Below are 21279 nucleotides of genomic sequence, written 5' to 3'. Positions count from 1 at the left end.
CCAGCCCCACAGGGCACCCAGCGTCTGCCCAGGGTGACCTCACTGCCTGCTCTTTCCTCCAGGAGGACTTCCGGAATAAAGTGGATGACTACATCAAGCGCTACGCCAGATGATACAGGGAGGACATTGGCGGCCAGCGATGGCGCAGCCCTGCTCCCGTCCTCAAGCTCCCTCGGCCCTGTGGGACGTCCCCACCCTGTGGCTGCACTGTCCTGGCAACGACGGTCCTCCCGACTGCCCACTGTAGATGGGGCACACAGCATAAATACAGCACGAAAGTGTGTCGGGCTCTTGAGCGTTGTCTGCTTCCCTTAACATGTTGCCCCCGAAACTGTGCTGCCCAGGTGGGTGGTGTGCTGGCCCCCGCACAGTGATGATGATGCATCCAGTGTCCTCACGGTGGGCAGCGAGAGCCGCACACACTGTGACCGACACACATCCTCTTAGCTTCCTCCATGAATGTTGGCCCTGCCTAGATGTGAAGCTTCCCTGAATGCCTAGTCATTCACTGTAGCTCTTACTGAAATGTGCATTTTATTTAATGTAAGTATATTTTGGAACAGATTTGTAATTTGTACAATTTAATGCTTTTATTTTTTTCTACTTAGTTTGTATGTTCATTATAAAGAGCAGACAGAAGGCTGTGGGGTTGAGCAACACCGACAAAAATACAAACAAGCTCTGAAAGCCACATGGCCCATTCTGTCCAGACACAGCTGGGCCTGGCTCATGGACACCAGTTCATGCTGTTGGGTCCTCAGGTGCCGGGACACCTTGGAGCCCCAATGTGAGTGGACGCTCATGTGAGTGATACCAGTCAAAAAGCCAGGGGGCCTTTCCCACAGGCATCCTGGACCAGGCAGGGGCTAGTTGTCCCGAAGTGGTCACAGGACTGGAGTCAGTAGCTGCTTGTCACGGTGCCAGGCCTTCTTCCCGAGAGATCTGTGATGGGCCCACTGCAGCCTGATGCCGAGTCCCTGGGTTGTGTGCCTGAGGGCTGGGGGTAGGGGAACCTGCAGGTTGGTTCCGTGCTCAGCTAAGTTAGCTCATCCAGAGGCAAGCCCTGCCCACAGGAAGCATTTAGACATTGAACCATGAACTCAAATGTGGAATAAATTGTCTGGTTGCATTTGCTGCCTACCTGACACTCATAGCCACTGCAGCCTCCTAGCTGCCAGCCCCTACATCCACTTGCTGTTCTTGAGACCTGATGGCAAGATGAACCTGGCCCTGGTGGCAGTGCGGTCCCTGCTCCTGCTCAGGTCAGGAATTGTGTGCGTCACAGCTGGGGTCTGGCAATGGTCTGAAGCTGGTGCACGGCAGGAAAGGCAGGGCAGACAGGAACCCACATTTCTAGCCAATCCCCGAGACACCCTCTTCCACTGCAGTTCCACTCCTATACCCTGGGCTGGGCCTTTCCGGTGGACCTTTCTGGCTGTAGAAGAAAGGGTAGCAGGGCCTGTGGTGCTGTGGTCAGATGTGTTCCATGCGGGTAAAAGACTGCACTCTGGACCACACTCGGCAGAACACCAGGCCCTCATTCTCACTGCAGTGTTTGTGCTGTAGAGAAATCCCCTCATTTTCAGATAGTAACTCCTTTAAAGTGACATTTCAAAGCCAGGTGCAGTGGCATCTGCCACTATGATCCCAACACTCAGGAGACTGAGGCTGGAGGGTCACTGTGAGCTAAAGTCCAGCCTGAACTACCCAGTAAGGCCCTGCCTTAAAAGGATTTCCAGGTAACTGAGTCATCCATTCTATCGAGCAGAAATCCAGAGGTAGGCTGCCCTCCCTGCCCTGCAGCACAGCCAGGCTCAGCCCCCAGCTCTGGCCTCTGGGCTCCATGCCACACACTCCCAACTGACCTGTCCTAGTGGGATTTGGGTGGTTCAGAGGCTGGCCCTGGGCAGCTGGACCCCCTGAACATCTGCTTAGGCTCCCACCCATGGTCTGCTGCTTCCAGTCAGCCTGCTCACCGGTGACCCACTGCTCAGAGCACTGGCCCGTGGACTAGCCCTCCCCCAAGAAGCAGGCTGGCACCTCTGACCCTCCCTGCGCAATACACGTGCACTGGCAGCAGGCTGCAGAGCAGCCTCTGAGGGGCTCAGGCAGGACAGCCACCCCTTGCTGCGCACATGTGGGCCTCGAACTGGCTCTGCTTTCCCATTTACTGTTTTCAGAGTATTGACTGGGGGCCATGGGAAGCTGCGTGGTAGCCATGTGCTGTGGTGCTCACCCGTAATCCAACACTAGGGGCCTCAGGCAGGAGGATCATAAATTATGGGCCTACCTGGGCCACGCCACACGCCCATCTCAAAGAAACCAACCACCTTGGAGGGTAACATCTGCAGACCGTGGATTTGTGAAGTGTGCGAGAATTTGTTTCTGTGCATCTGTAGAAAGAACTCTTAAAACTGTGGCCTCATGTCCCTCTGTTCACTGCCAGAAACTCCAAGCTCGAGCTTTTCCTGTAAGCTCTTGTCAGCTCCTTGGGGATAAGAGTTCCCAGTGCAGGTGGACAGATGGCTTGCAACCAGGGCTTAGGGCATGGCTACAGGGTTCTGTGGCTGCCACACAGGCGTGAGTGACAGGAGGGTAGGCCTCCCCACCCTTGGAGCAGAGGGGTTCCATGTCCCAGCTCCACGCTGCAATCTCAGTCCCTGCACCTTTTTTTTTTTTTTTTTTTTTTTTTTTTGTCTTTTTCGTTTTTTATTGGTACCAGTGATGGAACTCACGACTGGCTGCTTGCAAGGCAGGCACTTATGCCGCTGAGCTAAATCCCCAGCCCCCACCTGCACCTTGTTTTAATGTCCACCTGGTGACCCCAGTTCCCTGCATTGCTCCCATGCCCTCTGACGAGGCTGAGGCTGAGGTTGACCAGCTGTGAGGAGCTGCAGCTGCACTCAGACAACCAACTAACATGGACCGAGGCTTCCTGGCCAAGGAGACTGACCTGGGGGACTTGGCACTGTCATTCCTTGGCACCGAGATGCAGCACCCACAGTTTAGGGAAGGTAAAGTTCATTCTGGCCCAGTTTAGTCCACAGAGCAGGCTCCACAGCATAGGGGCTGGGGTGGGGGGCTGCCCAGCATGGTGTCAGGAAACATTCCAGGAGGACAGCACAGCCATGGTCACAGTGAGTGCGTCCCCTGCAAGCACCAAGAGGGCAGCCAGGAGAGCAGCAGGAGGGGCAGGGGCCCAATGCCATGCCCAAGAAAGCAGCTGCCAGTCATGAGCTCTGAGTCCAACACTGCTCTTGGGAAAGTGAAATCAAGATCTCAGCGGAAGCCAGGTGAATAAAAACCATCTGTATAGAGTGAGGCTCTGCAAACAAAGGAGCTGGTAGAAGGAATTTTTACAAGTCATAGATAATGATTATGTTAAACTTACACTCTCCGATGATCCAAAGTGCTACTCAAACATGGGGCAGCTGGAGTGGGAGTAACAGGCAAGTGAGTGCAGGTAAGGTTTCCTCACTTGGGGAGAACTGGCTTGGGTGTAGGAATGACCTGGCCTGGGTTGGGCAGCGCAGTGACCACTGAGACTGGTCCAGTATGTGAGCGGAGCTCGGTGGGAAGGTTGAATCCAGCCCCAGTCCTGCAGCACTGAAGTACAAGGTGGTTTGAGGAAGACCAGGCGACACAACATGCATGCTGTATGTGGTCAGAGATGTGACTGCTATGGAGAACCAGGTAAAGGCTCTTGTCCCCTCCACGTGTAAGTCCACGGTGACTGCAGCAGTCTTCAGTCTAACAGGTCCCAGCCCAGCCAGGTAAGATGCAGTGTGTCATTCAGTAGGAAACCGAAAAGCCCACAGAGAGAGAAATGTGGCCTGTGGTTGGTGGGTAAGCAGTCAACAGAGACCCAGAAATGGCAAATAAATGACAAATAAGAGCGAAAAGAGCATTGAAACAGCTCATGGAGGTGGAGAACAGAGGGAAGTTCAGTGCTAGAAGAAAACCGCATCAGTGAAGGGGACCATTCGAAGAGAGATCAGATGCTGCAGGTGCTGAGGGTCCCAGTAAGATGAAGCCCTAAAATCCAGCCGGGGAGACAGCCCAGAGCCCCTCAATGAGCACGCTTGGGTGGGTGGGTGGGTGGGGGGGTGCCTGGTAATCACGTCCGCAGCAAAGCAGAGGCCTCTGAAGAAAAAAGCGAAAACAAATTGATGCACACTATACATTTTTTTTTGTCTTTTTGCTTTTTATTAGTACCGGGGATCGAACTCACGACTGCCTGCTTGCAAGGCAGGCGCTTATGCCGCTGAGCTAAATCCCCAGCCCCGATGCACACTATAAACCCACTGAAGCGTGGGGACATGAAAAACGCAGCTCCAAGGCACCGCGTCAAACTTCCCGTAGAAGATGCGTGAAACCCCGGCCTGCAGCCTAGCCATCCAGTCCCCGTCCTGGCCCGTCGCCCCTGCGTGCGCGAGACCTGGTATGAACTCACGTGCCTCAGTTTCCCCCTCTATAAAGTGGACGGCGAGCCCACCTAATGAGAGTTCTCCAGTTGAATCAGTGAATTCGTTGTGCCGGCCCAACTCACGATTGAGGACCGAAGCTGTGCTAAACCAGAGCAGTGGCGTCTTCATCAGACGCAAGCTCGGGGTTACTCCTCTCCCCAGCCAGCTTGGGGCGACGGGCCCCAGACGATCCGGGCTTCCTCCACCACCCCAGACAAAGGCACCAACACCCTGGTCGCCAGCCCCATCCGTCCTGCCGCCTGTCTACTCCAATTTAGCCACCACACAGCTAAGAAATGGCCGTCTCATTTCACCCCATCAAAATCGCCCGGGAAGTGGCGGGCACCCGGCCGGCAGAATCGCACTTCTATGTAGGCACTTGGGTCTAGGTGCGCAAGGCGCCTGTCTTGGGGGACGCCGCGCGGTGCCCGGCCCTGCCTCGCGCACAACCCCAGTTGCTGCCGGGCCAAACTTTGCACCGCGCGTCCCGGCACTTTTCTCCAAGCCAAATTTACAACGTAGAGTGGAGACGCATGGCTTGGCTCTCACAAAGACTCACGGTCCGCAGGAGACGCGGAGAGCGGCAGGCGAGCACCGCAGCTGCCAGGCCAGGGATCAGGTACCCACCCGCCAGCAGCGCTTAGCGCACACTGGGGCGCCCAGGCTCCCGGAAGTGGGGGCGGTGCCCCAGGCCGTCACCTGACCGCGCATGACCAATCATCCTGCTGTTTCTCCTCCCCCGCCTCTGGAGTTAGCGGATTGACTAGAGGTGCGCCCCTTCAGCCAATCCGGATGTGGGCCTGTGGCCCCCGCCTCCCCGTGGCTCTCGAGCCCCCAAGTTGTGCACCGAGGGCAGGGGGCAGGAGGAGTAAGGCCGCGATGGAGGAGGTGGCACCCGCGAGGAACGCGCGGGGACGAGGACGCGCGGGGAGTAACCCCGGCGGCCGCCGAGAGAAGAGCCCGTCGGAGAGGTGCGCGCCTGGGGAGCAGGGAGCCGCCCGCGCCTCCGTGGGGAGCCCTAGGACGCTACGGGCTAGGTGTTGGAGGGGGCCGACGCGGGGCTGAGGGTATGGGTCGGGGCGGTCGCTTCTGGAGTCAGGGTCATCGTCAGGTTCAGGGTGACTACCCTTGGGATCAGGGTAGTCATCCTGGCGCCAGAGTTGTCACTCTCGACATCGAGGTTATCATTAGTGGTTGGAGGGCACTCTCGATTTCGGAGGTCAATCTTGACGGTCCAGAGTCAGGGTGATCGCTCGGGGTCGGGGTTGTCACTGCGGTTGTGAGTTCCCTGGCTAAAGTGTCTCCCAGGAATTCCTGAGAGCTACTGAGAGGTGACGTTCAGGAGGCCGGAGACCTCAGTGGCGCGGGAGCTGGGTCCGGCAGCGCTGCAAGTCCCCACTCTGGGCAGCTAGGATCCTTGGGGAGCTGGGAGGGTCCTTGGGGAGCCAGGAGCGCCCGAGGGTGGAGGAGGGCGTGAAGGTCTGATCTGGCGAGGCTATGGGTTTTAATTCTGTGTTTAAAAATTCCAACTGCTTCCTGGAGATAGGGGCCATCTCAGATGGTGGGGGTGTTCAGGGGAGGAAGGTGGGGGCTAAGGACCTCTTGTGATAAACGGGGAAGTGGGTGAGGGAGGGTGACCACATTGTGCTGAGGGTGCTGTACTCATCCCTGTTTGAATCTACTTCCTCCAGTCCAGGGGGCCGTGCAACCGCCCTGCGCACACCTTCGTTCGATGTGAGAGCTGTGCTTGTATGTGTGTGTGTGTGTGTGTGTGTGTGAGAGAGAGAGAGAGAGAGAGAGAGAGAGAGAGAGAGAGAGATCATGCGCATACTCACCTGTGAGTCTGACTTTAAAATCTGAACCCCTGGTGAGTTGCACTTTCACTTTGGCCTGGCGTTGTGCAGTGGAGACAGGCTGAGCTTTCCATCCAGTACGGGAGCACTTTAAGGAAGTAGCTAACAGTGGAGCGAAGTTGTCTCTGACATGTTAACCTGAACATCCGAGCCACCGATGAGCTCAGCAGTCACTTGGGGCAGCTTGGAACCCTTAGTTATTTATGGTGCTGAGACAAGACCCATGCAGTACTAGTCTGGAACCGTGGCTCAGGGCTCTGTGTGGCCCAGAGCAAAGGCAGAGCAAATTAATGCACATATTGTGCCTGGTCTCTAGCTTTAAAAGAATTTTGTTATCAGCTGTTTGTAGTATGGGACAGTGACATTCATAGAGGGGACCTGCTCCATGTGCATAACACAGCGTGATTCTTTTTCCGTCCCCTCCCCCTCCAGTCTCCAGCTGCCATTAATAATTGTTCTTGTGTTTTCGTGTGGGTGGCTTTACAGGCCATTGACCTTAAAACCAAGTAAAACAGTGGCTGGTATCAGGTGAGGTTCCCTCAGGGAGGTAGGACTACAGGTTTCTGGTACTGGTGATGAGGGTCCCAGAGAAACTTTCCTCAATGACAGTGCTGTCTGGGGATAGGAGGGCAGATGCTGGGAGGGGACAGGGAGCACAACATGGAAACCGCAGGTGCAGTGGCGTCATTCTAGGTAAGGCCACCTTAAGAGAAGGCCTGGGCAGGAAATGGACGCCCACAGCCCTGGAGCCTTGGACCAGGGAATAAGAAAAGCTACTGGTGGAGATTGGGAGCCCACAAAAAGTTCCTGAGGACATGCTGCTCTCTTGGGAGGGTAATCTGGGCCCACACGCTCTAGTCCTACCTGTGGGAGGGAGAAATTGTGAACTTCTGCATGTGTGGAAACACAACTGACAGCCGGGTATGGTGGCACCTGCCTGTAATCCCAGTACTTGGAAGGCTGAGGCAGGAGGATCACTTGAAGTTGGAGGCCACCCTTGGCTACACAGAGAGTTCAAGCCTGGACTATATAGGAAGACCTTAACCTCCCAAAAAGAAAAACAACAATAAAAACCCACAACTGGCAAGCCAGGAGTAGACTGTTAGAAGACATGCTTCCAAGTCCCGTGGAGGAGGGAGCCCTGAGCACCACCCCCATGCGATCCCCAGCAGCACTCCTATGTGCCCCGCTTTCCCACCACAGGCAGGTATACATGGACTACAATGCGACCACACCGCTGGAGCCAGAGGTCATCCAGGTCATGACGGAGGCCATGCAGGAAGCCTGGGGGAACCCCAGCAGCCCCTACCCGGCAGGTAATCCCAGCAGGGTGGGCCTGGGTCCCGAACTCTCTGCTAACTGGGAGTCTGGCTGTGGGGTTTGGTCTTCCTTTTATCTGAGAAGTCCAGGTGTGGATGCCACCACCTGGAACTTCTAGAGTGTAATCTTTAACATGCACTCCTGTCACCCTGGCCCAGGCATGAAAGGTCTCTGATAAAGATCTCAGATAAACTGTCTCAGCCCAAGGCCATGCACACCTGTCACAACCTGCAGACTTCCCTGTGAGGTCGCCAGGGTCACATGCTGTCCTGGCCTTTCTTAGAGGGGAAAGTCACTCTTAAATTCTAGTGTAAGTATTCTTATTCGTATTCTGATATGTTCTTCTAACATAGAGCTTGAAACTGGAGATTTTACCACCTCCTTTGTCCCAAATCAGCAGGGCGGGGACAGCACTGTTGTTTTCAGATGGCCAGGCTGGAGCTCCTCCTCGCCTGTGGAGTGTTTGTTAGGTGTCTGAGCTGTAAATCCTGGGGAATGTGAATCCTGAGCTGTGAATCCTGAGGCCCTGCTCCATTCTGGGGCTGGTGAGCCTGGCAAAGCTCACAGCCACTGCTGGCCAAGCTCCCCAGCAGCTGGGTGAGGCACAGCTTCCCTGACCCCCTGACAAAGATGGCTGCTCCATGTCAGCAACCTCCGTGGGGCCCCTGAGACTCCCGACGTGTTAAACTGGACACTCGAGAGAGTAATCAGTCGGGGCTGATCTTAAGGAAGATATCAAGGCCATGCAGAAAGATTCTTGAAACCTGTGATGTGATTCACAACCTTGCTTACAGTAGGGAAAAATGAAGACTGGGCAAGCTTGGCATTGGTCAGTCGCCAGCTGATTATTCAGCACTGTGCAGCCCCCTAGGGTCCAGCACTTCATTTCAGTACCCGCCCCCTCTTGAGAACCTCTTATAAAAGCGTGTGGCTGGGCAAGTATGGAAAGAATTTTGCAGAGTTTTGCCATAAGAGACACAGCCCAGAATAACGGTGGCCCACACAGCTGCTGGTGGTTTCTCACACTCAGTTGGGACCTGTGATGTGCTCCCATTACCAGGAATGGGCTCACCCTACCTTCCCCTCTGTCCTTGGAGTACTTCCAACCCTTGTGATCAGGGTGGCTGCTCTAGTCCAAGCCATCATGTCAGCATGGCGCCACATCATGCCTGTGGGAGGGAGAAAGGTGTGCCTGCGTCATAAAAGGACATATCTAGCAGGTGCATGGGACACTGTATCCAGAGCTTGGGTCCATGGCCACAGGTTAAGTCTTAATCCCCAGCAGCCTGGCTGGCTAGAACTGAGAGCTGTACCACTGGGTGGGTGTTGGGACCCCGGCAGCCTAGTGCAGTGGCCTTTGGCATGCTGCCCCCTGCTGTTCCTTTTGGGTGTGCGCCTGCCCCTGTGGACCCTACCTGGCCCACCATGTGTGGCCAGTCCCATCTGGATACTGCTGTTCAGCAGCACACGGTCCGGGAGAGCCAGCTCAGCACCAGGGGCCCTGGCTGGGCACAGAGGGAAGGCTCAGACCCCTCCTGCCATAACTGCAGTTGGACTGCCTATGATCCCCGCCCTCTGGAGGCTGAGGCAGGAAGACCCTAAGTTAACACCCAGCCTGGGCAGCGTAACAATTGATCGAGACCCTGTCTCGAAGTAGGGACTAGGGAAAGGGCCGGGGATGTAGCTTGGTCGGGCTCAGTCCCAGCACCATGGAGGAAGGGAGAAGGGACCAGAGATTCCCAGGGCTCAGGACAAGTCTGGGCTGGGCGTCACACTCAAAGAGTGGTGACATCCCTGGGAAGGTGGTAGCAGGGAGGTGACCCCCAGGGTAGCAGACTGGGTGCGTCCAGCAGCTGGGCCTCAGCAAACATTTGACAGGAGCTGCAGGCAGTGCTGGTTAAAGCTGATATCACAAACTAACACACTGTCGGCTGGCCCTGATGCTAGACACTTTGAGAAATGCTTTGCATATTTTTAAATTTTTTACATGTATACTTTGATGTTTTATAATATGTTTTTTGGTAGCGCCTGCCTTCTCAAGTGTTTTACAAATAAGATTGGGTAGTACTGGGCATGGCGGTGCTCTCCATCATCCCAGCGCTTGGGAGGCTGAGGCAGGAAGAGCACCACGGGTTGAGGCCAGCCTGGGCTACATAGTGAGGGCAACCCCAGGCCAGCTATAGCTGGAGTCTGAGCCCGAGCGGGACCTATGCTGTTGTGCTGCAGTGTTCTTCCCTTCTCCCAGCAGGCGAGTACAGTGTCCCTCTCCTCTTGCATTTGGTAAGAGGAAGGTCTCGCCCTCCCCCCAATTTCTGTGTGGCTCCCATGGCATCCTTCGAGTCTGGTGGCCGTCACTGAGCACTAACACTGCTGCTTTCCCTGGGCTGGTGCCCTCATCAGTGTCCTAACCTCCCTTTGGCTGTGGGTGCCTCAGTGTGTGATGTGTGCCTGCAGGTGGTGGTGACAGCTTCTCTTTTGGTCCCTCAAGGTCGAAAGGCCAAGGACATCATCAGCACAGCACGGGAGGCCCTGGCGCGTATGCTGGGCGGGAAGCCCGAGGACATTGTGTTCACTTCCGGGGGCACTGAGGTGAGTCCAGCAGGAAGTGGCTGCCTGCAGTACTGTCACTGGTTTTTAGGACAGAGTGATACCTGGTACCTTTGTAGTTGAATCTTGCAAACTCATTCACAGCAACACCAAAGCCCCGGAGTGCTCAAGGCATCCGGGAGGAGTGTGGTGAGACCCTGCATGGTGGTGGATATGCAACTGCCTGGAGCACACATCACCTGGTGGGGTGGACAACTAGGTGAGGTGGACATGCCGCCCGCCCAAGGGGACTGTGCACCATGCTGGCCAGGCCGGCCCCGGGCCAGCTGTTGCCTGGCACAGTTGTAACAGAGCCCTCTCTCTTGGAAGTCGGATGACAGACAGGCAAGCCCTTGTGTGGTCGAGGGGACAGCCATCCAGTGGACAGGCCAGGCAGGGCCACTCAGAGAAGTCACTGGACTTCTGCTTCACCATGCACTCAGAAAAAGCTGCAGGAGGAGGGAGGACCAGCTTGTGAGTGATCATTTTTAAACCTGGTGGGCGACGAGTTCCTGTCCTGGAGATGTGGCAGTGACCAAGGCTTCTCCAAGGACAGACAGCACTGGCCACCAGGGGAAGCGTGCCGACTTCTGTCACAAGGGAAGCAGCAGCATGTGCGGGAAGGCAAGCGGAGGCTGCATTTGCTGCCTGGGTGACAGGGACAGGCCCTGGGAAGACTTGGATACACACAGTGTCTCTGCTCTGCATTGGTCAGGGTGGGGACCACCTCTGGGCGGGCACATTGCACGGGTCAGGCCCCAGCATTCCTGGCCCCATGCTCCTGTGTGTCTCCTCGGCCATAGGACAAGGATGTCACTGTGCCTCAGATCACTGCACCCTCAGTTCCTGTGTGACCAGAGGACCCCTTCCTTGGGATTTCAGGGCCACTACAGCCACCCAGGTCCTCAAAGCCCGGCTCTTCCCACGACTCTTCAGAGTCCCTGTGTAGAAGTGTTTCCTTTGCTTCTTTTTGGGGAGTGGTGTTCTGTTTTGTTTTGGGTTTGAGTTTTTGACAAAGTCTCATTGTGTAATTCAGGCTGGCATTCAGCTCACTAGCCCAGGTTGGCTTCAAACTCAGTGGGCCTCCTGACTGGAAGGACCAGTGCATGGCCTCGAAACCCTCGCAGTTCAGAATTGCTGCATTCTGAATTGGAGATGCTGTCAGGCCCTCAGTGCCAGTGTGGTTGGTGCTCAGGGCGCAGCCTTCAGCCGAGCTATCTGCTGGCCCCCGAGGGCCCAGGTGCTGGTTGGTGTTGGAGCTGGTTAGCGGAGCGCATTGCCTGGGCTGCTTCATGACAGCACAGCCCTGGCTGCACTTCTTGAGGGTTGATTTTTTGTTTTCTTTGTGAGCATGAGACACCAAAGATGTGAACAAGTGACAGGGTGTTCCAGCTTTTTCCCCTGGATGGTGCTGAGTCCTCTCTCTGCTCTGTCTCTGCAGTCGAATAACTTAGTGATCCACTCGGCAGTGAAGCACTTCCAGGAAACACAGGGGCCCAGAGGGGACCAGGGAGAGCAGCAGAGCCCCGGGGAGGGGGCCAGGCCCCACATCGTCACCTGCACCGTGGAGCACGACTCCATCCGTCTACCCCTGGAGCACCTGGTGGAGGAGCAGGTGGCCGGTGAGTGAACACCAGGACTGTGGGCAGAGGCCAAGCTAGCACTGAGGGAAGCGTCCCTTCTACGGATAAACCGCCATCTTTTGTATGAATGTGTGACGATTATTTTCTCATTCATCAGCTCATGGCTAGTAAGGGTTTTTTGCTTTTTTGGGCAATATTTATAATGTGTGTAAAGGTCTCACTGTGCTGCCCAAGCTACTCCCAACCCACCACGCTTGAGTGCCTCAGCCTCCTGAAAAGCTGTGCCTGCTGTGTTAAGGTATTTTGTGGACAGTTGCTCTTTCTTTGGGGTTTGTGCCCATGAGCATCATTTCTGGCTCATAGGTTAACATACAGGCCCGTTCCAGGATAACTTTGTGATTTAACTTGACCTTTGCTCCCCAAGGTAGCAGCAGCAGCAATTTATGTTTCACTAGCAGTGTACGAGGGTCCTGCTCTACCGTTCTCCTTCCTTGCATGTGTTGGCTTTTTTTTTTTGTACCAGGGATCAAACTGCAGACCTTGCACTTGCCAGGAAGGCGCGTGTGACACTAAGCTGTGTCCCCAGTCTTGCCATTCTTCCCGTTGTGGCTATGCAGTGCATGGCGTGTCTCATCATCACGGCTTTGACTTGCAGCACCTGGTGCCCCATCTCCACTGTTGGCCCGAGCTTCTCCGCACAGCAACGGTGGCTCACTGTCCTTCCTCCTTACCCTCTTCCAAACATTGAAAATAAGCTTTTACAGTCTTGGAGAGACATCAGTGCGAAGCTTACTCGTGAGGCTGGTGTTGATCTGTGTGTTTGCGTCCTAGACGTCACCTTTGTACCAGTGTCCAAGGTGAGTGGGAAGGCAGAGGTGGATGACGTCCTGGCTGCTGTGCGCCCGACCACCAGCCTGGTGACCATCATGCTGGCCAACAATGAGACTGGAGTAGTCATGGTAAGCCACCTACGGGTCCCTATGCGGGAGCTCGAGTCTTCCCTTTGTCCCCTGCCCCAGGCCGCATTCCCAGCCCTTTATCTCCCTGCAGCCGGTCTCTGAAATCAGCCAGCGTGTGAAAGCCTTGAACCGGAGCCGGGCAGCCTCAGGGCTGCCCCGTGTGCTGTTGCACACGGACGCCGCACAGGTGCTGGGGAAAAGGCGTGTGGATGTGGAGGACCTGGGCGTGGACTTTCTGACCATCGTGGGCCACAAGGTGGGTGTGCAGCACTCACCCAATCCGGGGCGGGGGGGAGCCTCCTCCATGGAGAGGCACCCAGCTGTGAGCCAGGGCCGGCAAGACAAGTGCACTGCTGCCCTTCGACAAGGATCACTGCGACCCTGGCTGGTGGGAGCCACGGGGCCACATGAGGCCAAGGGCAGTCCTGTGCTGTTCCCGGCCTCTAAGACTTAGCTTGGGAACCAGGGAGGCTCACAGAGAGTTCTCTGCCAGTAACTGACATTTCCTTGTAGTTCTATGGCCCAAGGATCGGGGCGCTGTACGTGCGAGGGCTCGGCAAACTGACGCCCCTGTACCCCATGCTGTTTGGAGGTGGCCAGGAACGGAACTTCAGGCCAGGGTAGGTACACGGCTGACCGTCTCTGACCTGCTGCCGTGCCATCGTGTGGGGTCAGTGACATCAGCTGCTTCGCTGTCTCTTGGTGGCACTGGAATGGCACGGTACAGTCACCACTGAGTCAGGACCAGTGTCACTATTCCTGGGCACCCAGCACCTCTTGTTATCCTGTGCCCCGCACCTGTCTTTGGGCTCAGCCAGCCTCGGAGCACCTGGCCTCCTTGCCCAGCTCCTGTGCCCATGTGACGTCTTAGGCAGGAGTCAGTTGGTGCCAGCACCGCACTGTCAGAGACTCCGTGACCAGAGGGAGAGCTGGGAACAGCTGGCTGGCGGGTTCCCTGGTGTCCTGGTCACTCCCTCATCGCTGGGCCACTGTACCCAGCAGGACGGAGGGGCCACTGTGGCTCCCGCTTCAGCCCATGGTCAGCATTCATTGTTTGCCACCACAGAAGAATCAAGCTGTGCAAAGGGCAGGCGATCAGAAGATTCCAGAACATTTGAAACAAGAAGCACACTTCTAAGTAACCTCAAGCAGAGAGAAAAATGAGACACAGTGAACCGAGTAAAAATGCAAACGACGCACCTTTTCTGCCGCAGACCCAGCCCAGGGTGACCTGGGTAGCCAGGCCTCGGATTAGTCAGGCCCAGAGTCCCAGGAAAGGAAGAGCAGCGGGAACCCAGGATGCAGGAGGAGGTGACACAAGCAGGAATTGGTGCGATTGGCAACAGGAAAATAAATCAGCAGAACAGAGCTGGTTCTTTGGGGGAAAAGTTAGAAAATTTATAGTTGGGAGTGCAGCTCAGCGTTCCAGAGGTTCCATCCCCACCACTTGAAAAAGTAAGAGAAGGGAAGGGAAAAGGAAAAACCTTCAATAAAACTAACAAATCTCTAGCAAAACTGACAGAGGAAGCCAGTGGCGCACTCCTGTAATCCCAGTGCTCCAGAGGCTGAGGCAAAGGATCGCTGTGAGTTCAAGGCCACCCTGGACTGCATAACAAGACCTTCTCAAAAAGAGGAAAAAACACCTGACAAGAGGAAAACAGGGCAGTAGTGAAGGAGGGCGTGTGGGGAGCAAAGGTGCAACAGACAACCCTGTACAGAGCAGGTGGACGCTTCCGTGATAGACACACTGCTACCAAAGCACAGACTCCCGCAGCTCGCTGCATACAAGACAGGTTGGTTTTCTTTTTTTGAAACAGGCTACTTGAATAGCTATAACTGTCTGTAAATTGAATTTGTAGTTTTTAAACTCCCCCCAATAGCAGTCTCAGAGAAGTAGAGAATTCTGCCAGGTGTTGACAGAACTACCACAGTTTCCATGCCCTGTCCTTCAGAAAACAAGAGAGAATGCTTTGCATCGCGTTTTAGGAGCCAGTATTACCCTGAAACCAACACAAAACCAGTACCAGAACAAACGAGATGAACATCCCTAACCTCGTGCTTAGGGGCAGTCTTTCCCCAGACATCAACAGTTGAATCCAGTGTATGTAACGAAGTGCATGTGTACGAGCAAGACAAGTGGGTTTTACCCCAGGGGCGACAGGCTGGGTCAGGACACAGAGTTTAACCCGTGCAGTCAGCCTGTTCTCAGCTTTCTGTCACTGAGGTAAAATCCTGTCAGGCACAGCTGAGCGGAGAAAGGCTGATTTTGGCTGAGGGTTCCTTGAGGTTTCAGTGGTTGGGCAGCTGCTCCAGGGCAGGTGGCCTGGTGGACGAGGGCAGCAGGCCCCTTGACACTGGGGCACAAAGTGAGTGAGGAAGCCACGCCCTTGTGGGACACTGGGCTCCCTCCCGCCTGTCACGGCCCATGCAGCTCAAATCTGGTCAGTGCCTGATCTTCCTCCACGAGGATCCATTCCTGTGATCCAGTCGCCCTTAGAAACCCCACCTCAGGACACACGAGCCTCGTGGAAAATGCTTTTTAACTAAACTGCAGGGCCGCATACAGAAAAATAACGCCATCCTGTGATTTGAAGCAGAAGAAGCACTTGAGAAAAACCCACTCCCATTCATGCTAAGAGCTTTCAGAATAGTAGGGTTAGAGGGAAATTTCCCAGCGCAGGGAGCGCCTGCCTAAAGCTTGGCTTCAATGTCATGCTTCGTGTGGAGCCCCAAGTGCTCAGCCTCTGTTGAGGGACATACCTGCTCCACACGGCGCTGGTGGTCCTGTCATCGGTGCCATAGGGCAGGAACAAGGAGCAAAAGCAGACAGGTGAGAAAGGCAGAGGGAGGCGGCAGAGGTAGCACCGGCACCCCGGTTCAACCCTGCATCACAGAAGTAAATCTACCCCTAGCCAAACCACTTGAGCCCATGATGGTGAGGAAGATCCCAAGGAATAGGCCGGGTGTCGTCTAGAACGAATAAATGACTATAGCAAGGTCATGGGCACAAGATATTTTTTAAATCTTGGGTCTTTGTGTACTAGTAATGAACAGATAGACCATAGAATAAAAACTATTTGCAATAACCGGGCATGGTGGTGCACCCCTGTAATTCCAGCACTGAAAGGCTGAGGCAGGAGGATTATTGTAAGTTCGAGACCAGCCTGGGCTACAAAGTGAGCCAACGCCACCCTGAGCTGCATAGTGAGACCCTGTCTCAAAAAGACAAAAACAAAAAACAATAAAACATCAGATCTGAACAAAGAATACAGGTGTTATACACTGCAAACTACACAGTGTGGATGAAAGAAATAAAAAACGTAAATAAAAGAGACAAACCACATTCTGTGGGCGTCCGTTCTCTCCAGGCTGCTGCTTACCCCTGCAGCCTCCACAACCGTGGTCAGGCAGATGAGGGCACAGTAGCGTTGGGCAGGAAGAGCACCCAGTGATTCGGACAAATGCTGGTCAGGTTGGTGCTGGAACGAACCCATCTCAGTGCTGGTGCCAGTGTGGGGGAAGGTGAACTTTGGCCTAAGTCTTACAGCTGATAAAGTATTAACTCAAAGCAGTCATGAAATTCCACATAAAGCCCAGAGCATAACACTTACGGGGACACAACCCCGGGAACCATCAGGATCTACAGCCAGGCAGTGCTCCTGGCCCTGACACAGAAGCGCCCAGTGCAGGGTGCAGGTAGCTCAGGCGTCCTCAGAGCGGGACAAGCTCCACAAGAGACCTGAGGCGACGGGAGGACAGGCTAAGTGCTAGGAAGATATGTTTCCACCTGACGGACCTGACAGGACTGTCACACTGGACATACAAAGAACTCGGGGAAAACTCAACAGGCAGAAGATATTAACAGATGTTTCACCAAGGAAGAGCGTGAGGAGGAGGCCGGGGGCGCTGTGGCCAGCGGGACTGCCAGGGACCTGGCACAGGGACACAAGGGGACGGTCGCCTTCTGACCAGTGTGAGCAGCTGGAGGCCCAGGAAATCGGTTCACTGGGACTGACCATGAGGAAGAATGAGGCCACTGTGTGTTCTGTCCTGCAGTGAAGGCCTGGCCCTCGCTGTGGCAGACCCCTCCTGCACACGTGCGGGCCGGGCACACACACCCCTGCCCACACCAGCACCACTGCCCTCTGCTGGCACTGGTGCAGTCCATGCCCAGTTTCTTCCCGCCCCACACTGCCCCATCCCGATCGTTGTCCACACCAGCCTGTGTCAACCCATAAGGACTACCCAGGGCGGGGTGGACACTGCTGGGGGCGGCTGCAGTGCTGGTCCAGGAGGGGTGGTGCGGGCTCTTTACCATGTGGCTTCCACCTGGACAGGACCCCTCCTTGGACGTCTGCTCATACCACGTAACCCTTGTCTCCTGCAGGACAGAGAACACCCCAATGATTGCCGGCCTCGGGAAGGTAAGGCCATGCACGGCCCCTCCCCAGGGCACTGGGGGACCCAGGCTTTGGAGAGCTCAGTCAGGACAGGAGAAGACTTGGGTTTCCTGTGTTGGCCCAGAGAACCTCATTCCTTGAGATCATTAGGGCGGGCGGCACATGCTTGGCCTTGAAAGGGAAAGGGTCAGCCAGACGTGCACGCCTGTAATCCCAGCACTCCGGGAGGCTGAGGCAAGAGGATCCCAGCCCCAGGAACTTAGGAACCTAGGAATTTTGTGGGACCTGGTCTCAAAAATCAAAACAATCTGTGGGTGTAGCACAGAGAAGAGGCCCTGGGAGAAGGAAAAGCTCCCTGAGCCAGTCCCTCCCGATGGCAGCACTGTCCTTGGCACAACGCAGACTCTGTGCTGCTGGCTCGGCCCCCAGGGGTCTGCAGCATGGGAGACCACTGCGGCCTGGTGCAGGCTGTGCACCCTGGGCCCTATGCTCTCCTGTCCTCCAGTGGGGACTGCACAGGTGGGGTGGTGCCTAGAAGTCAGGCACTGCTCATGGCCACTGCCCTGTCTCGTGCCCGCTTCCTCTTCTGCCCGTTGTTCCCTGTGTCCCACCTTCCACCCTGCCGCAGCCAAGGGCTCGGCCTTGCCTGTCTCAGTTTCTCCTGGCAGGAGAGTGGCATTTGGCGCAGGGTGCTGGTGGTTGAACACCATAGCAGCGCTGTACCCCGAGCCACCCCAGCCGGCACTTACTGGCCAGCTGCTTTGGGTGTTGCTGTGAGGCCTAAGGCCATAAGTGGGGTCCACATGAGCAGGGACAATGGGACCCTGGCTGTAAAATTCTGGGTTCAAGGTCTGGCTCAAGGTTCTGCCCACTGTGGCCTGGGGTCGCGTCCCCATAGGGCGCCCAGTTCACAGCACCCTCCCAAGACCCCTGCCCTGCTCCGTCTGGGCCCTGGGTCCTCACAGCCATCTGCCAGGCCTCCCTCCCTGTTGCTGAGCCCTGGACCACGGCCTCTTCCTCCCCTGCTGCACCTCAGCGGCCACCAAGCCTGTGCTGCCCATTGCCTACCCTGGAGTCCTCTGCCTGTGGTGCCCACCAGCGGCTCTGCCCTCCGTGTGCCCCTTGGGAGCAGCCCCCCAACGCATGTGCATACACAGTTGTGCACACACATGCACGCATGTCCCTGACCACAGTACCAGCCAGGGCCTCTCCCAGGACCCCTGTCCACTGTTGCAGCCTCTTGTTGACCTCCCTGGGGCCCAGATGGGCTGGGTGGCTCCACCCCCCAGGTCCTCGCCTCATGCTGGGAGATCCATCAGCCTCTTCCTGTCCTTGTTCCCTGCATCTGACGCAGGCTCTGGGACACATCCTCAGGGGCCTCCTGCCGCCCTCCACACCATGGCCAGTGGTGTCCCATCCACTGAGCAGGTCCCCTGGGCCCCGTGTCTGTGTCCCCAGGCCGCAGAGCTGGTGACTGAGAACTGCGAGGCTTATGAGGCCCACATGCGGGACATCCGAGATTACCTGGAGGAGAGGCTGGAGGTGAGTGGAGGGGCCTGGCATGGGACAGGAGGAGGATCGGGGTTTAGGAAGGGGCCTCAGGCACAGAGGGCTCACGTTGTACCCTCTCTGGTTCCACAGGCCGAATTTGGCCAGAGGAGAATCCACCTAAACAGCTGCTTCCCGGGCACCGAGCGCCTCCCCAACACCTGCAACTTCTCCATCCGAGGACCCCAGCTCCAAGGTGAGCACATGGCTTGCCTGGCCTCTCCTCCCCATGGACTTGAGTTTGGGTCCCAGCTGATACCTGAGAGCTGCCTCAGGGGCCTTGCCGCTGGCCGCTGGCCCCTGCCTTGCGTACCTCACATCCACAAAGACTAGAAGAGGGGATGGTGCTCAGTCACAGGTCCGGGGTGAGTAGTCCGGGAAGAAACAGAACCACCCAGCTCCCAGCAGCACTTTCATGACCTTCATGAGTGGAAGGGACCAGAGAGGCCATGGCTCTGGCAGCTCACAAGGAGGGAGAGAGCACCAGACAACACCTCACAAGCAGTTGGACCCTGCTCTCCAGCCAGCAACAGGCCAGGGCCCAATGTGGGGCCCCCAAATGGGTGGCCGTGGCCCCAGGAGAGGACACTTTGTACATCCCAGGTCCCATAGAGGTCCTGCAGGAGCTTGGGGAGTCACTGGTGTGCAGCCTAACTGGAGGCCAGGAATGGAACTGCATGTCCTCAGAAAGGAAGCTGAGGCTCCAGCCCTCTCACCAGCCTTCCTACGTGAAGGGGCGGCACCCTCTGTCCCCCACCAGATCCAGGGTGGCTGTTGTCCACTCAGTGTGACAGAGATGGCTGCTTTCTTCATAGTGGTCACTGAACCACACCCCGCTGTGGGCTCCTGCCTGGCCTCAGAGGTGACCTTCAGAAGTGCCAGGTTGACAAGGCAGGGTAGTAACTGGCCATGGCAAGAGAGCCTTGTCTTTGGGCTCTGCTGAGGGCCCTTGCTGTCCTGGGGGAGGCGCGGGGGGGGGGTAACCCTGGGTCTCAGTGTGGTGCTGTCTCCGCAGGCTACCTGGTGCTGGCCCATTGCCGAGCACTGCTGGCCAGCGTGGGGGCTTCATGCCACTCGGACCACGGGGACCGGTGAGTGTGTGTGGACACTGCCTGTGCTCAGGTGGAGGCAGGGACAGCCATGGGCCTGCGGTCGCTCCAGATGGGGTGTGCAGCGATCGCTCTCCTCACCACCACCCAGGAGAGGACTCGTGAGGAGCAACTCTGAGCGAGGAAACCGAGGCTGTGCAGGATGCCAGCGGCAGCGCCGTACAAGGAGGCTTGGGAGGGGGCGCCCTTCTGGGGGCTTCCATGCTCCCTCTGGGGAAGCACAGGCCCATGAAGGCCTGGTTGAGGGGTGCCGAGGCCAAGGCGAGGGGCTCTGGGCCAAGAGAAGGGACAGCAAGTCTCCCAACTGGAAGGATGCAGGGACACTGCGTCCTGTGGCTGCCCTCTCAGTGGCACTGTCCTCCACAGGCCGTCTCCGGTGCTGCTCAGCTGTGGCGTCCCCTGGGACCTGGCCAGGAATGCGCTCCGGCTCAGTGTAGGCCGCAGCACCACCCGGGCTGACGTGGATCTTGCCGTGCAGGACCTGAAGCAGGCCGTAGCCCGGCTGGAGTCACAGGCCTAGCACCAGTCACACCCTCCATGCCCACAGGAGCATCCCAGCCCCACCGGGGCCGAGTGAGGACAGCCCCCTTCCTCCCTCCAGGCCAGGTCACATCTGCCTGACCATCCACACTGACACCAGCACCCCCATAGGACGACCTCCCCACTGGTGCCAGGGCCACCTCCCTACCCCCAGGGATAGTAGCCTTTCCCGGGGGTCACATTCCAGACAGGTGGTATTTTACCCCAAAGATGAAATGCACCTGTTGAGAACCATCCTCAGGGAGCTGCAATCAGGAGAATAGGAAGTAGGCAGGTGCGGTGGTGTGTAATCCCAGCTGCTGTGGAGGCTGAGGCAGGAGAGTGGCACAGTGAAGCCTGGGCAGCTCAGTGAAACCCTGCTGCAGTGCAGGCCAGGAGTGCAGCCAGGCGTGGAGCTCCTGCCCAGTGCATGTGCCCGGGACTGAAAACAGACATAGGAAACTCGGTTTCACTTCGATCAGCACACTTTGCCAGGGGGTCCCCCAGGGCCACCTCACCCCCTCTCCAAACTCAGTCCCCAGTGGCCTCGCCATCCCCCTCCTATGACCTCAGTGCACACAGACCTGCCAGGCGGTGGCTGCGCCCCTCATGCCCCCGCCCCCCGCTGGACCTGACTGCCCTCCTGAAGGGGCCTGGTCCACCCTGGACCCCTCTGTTCACCCCAGGTCGGGAAGCCAGAGCCTGTGTCTCAGCCTGACACAGGTTTACCATCACAGGCCGAGCCTCACGCAGGCAGGGTTTCCAGGGGATGCATTTTTCCTGCATGGTTTCCGGGCACAGAGAACTGTGGTGGCACCAGCAGGCAGCTGAGGGAACTAATAAAGGACTGAGGCACTCACGTAGACGCCCTGTGCTCTCTGGCAGGAGGCCTCTGTCTGAGCCACCTGGGGAAGGGGTCGGCGTCACCTCGGGGAC

At 56.7% G+C, this 21279-nt stretch overlaps 2 protein-coding genes across 5 annotated transcripts in view; both read left to right on the top strand.

Annotated features, from left to right (window-relative positions):
* Ube2f (ubiquitin conjugating enzyme E2 F (putative)) overlaps nt 1-603 on the top strand; it is a 39018-nt gene extending 38415 nt beyond the window's left edge. For all 4 annotated transcript variants that reach the window (XM_023566965.2, XM_005005696.4, XM_005005695.4 and 1 more), the window contains one exon: nt 63-603. In XM_023566965.2, coding sequence (XP_023422733.1) covers nt 63-113 — 51 coding nt within the window. In that variant the 3' untranslated portion in view covers nt 114-603. The remainder of the gene's footprint in view (nt 1-62) is intronic.
* A 4618-nt stretch (nt 604-5221) lies between these two features.
* On the top strand, nt 5222-21202 carry Scly (selenocysteine lyase). Its single transcript, XM_003474386.5, has 12 exons — nt 5222-5437; nt 7523-7635; nt 10128-10228; nt 11667-11847; nt 12640-12767; nt 12859-13023; nt 13281-13387; nt 17155-17191; nt 18626-18709; nt 18809-18911; nt 19731-19806; nt 20191-21202. The coding sequence occupies exons 1-12, from the start codon at nt 5259-5261 to the stop codon at nt 20342-20344; spliced, it is 1428 nt and encodes a 475-aa protein (XP_003474434.2). The 5' UTR covers nt 5222-5258; the 3' UTR covers nt 20345-21202.
* Nucleotides 21203-21279: the final 77 nt, after the last annotated feature.

The sequence above is a fragment of the Cavia porcellus genome, unplaced genomic scaffold, assembly GCF_034190915.1.
Source record: "Cavia porcellus strain 051 isolate PalLab524CR breed Dunkin Hartley unplaced genomic scaffold, mCavPor4.1 scaffold_26, whole genome shotgun sequence".
Lineage (NCBI taxonomy): Eukaryota > Metazoa > Chordata > Mammalia > Rodentia > Caviidae > Cavia > Cavia porcellus.
The sequence above is the reverse complement of the archived record's forward strand: the minus strand, read 5'-3'. Positions and strand labels throughout refer to the sequence as shown.

Coding starts and splice junctions, on each gene's coding strand:
- Scly (XM_003474386.5), top strand. CDS start 5,259: ATGTGGGCCTGTGGCCCCCGCCTCCCCGTGGCTCTCGAGCCCCCAAGT. Junction 5,438..7,522: donor GAGAAGAGCCCGTCGGAGAG/GTGCGCGCCTGG, acceptor TTCCCACCACAG/GCAGGTATACATGGACTACA. Junction 13,388..17,154: donor GAACGGAACTTCAGGCCAGG/GTAGGTACACGG, acceptor TGTCTCCTGCAG/GACAGAGAACACCCCAATGA.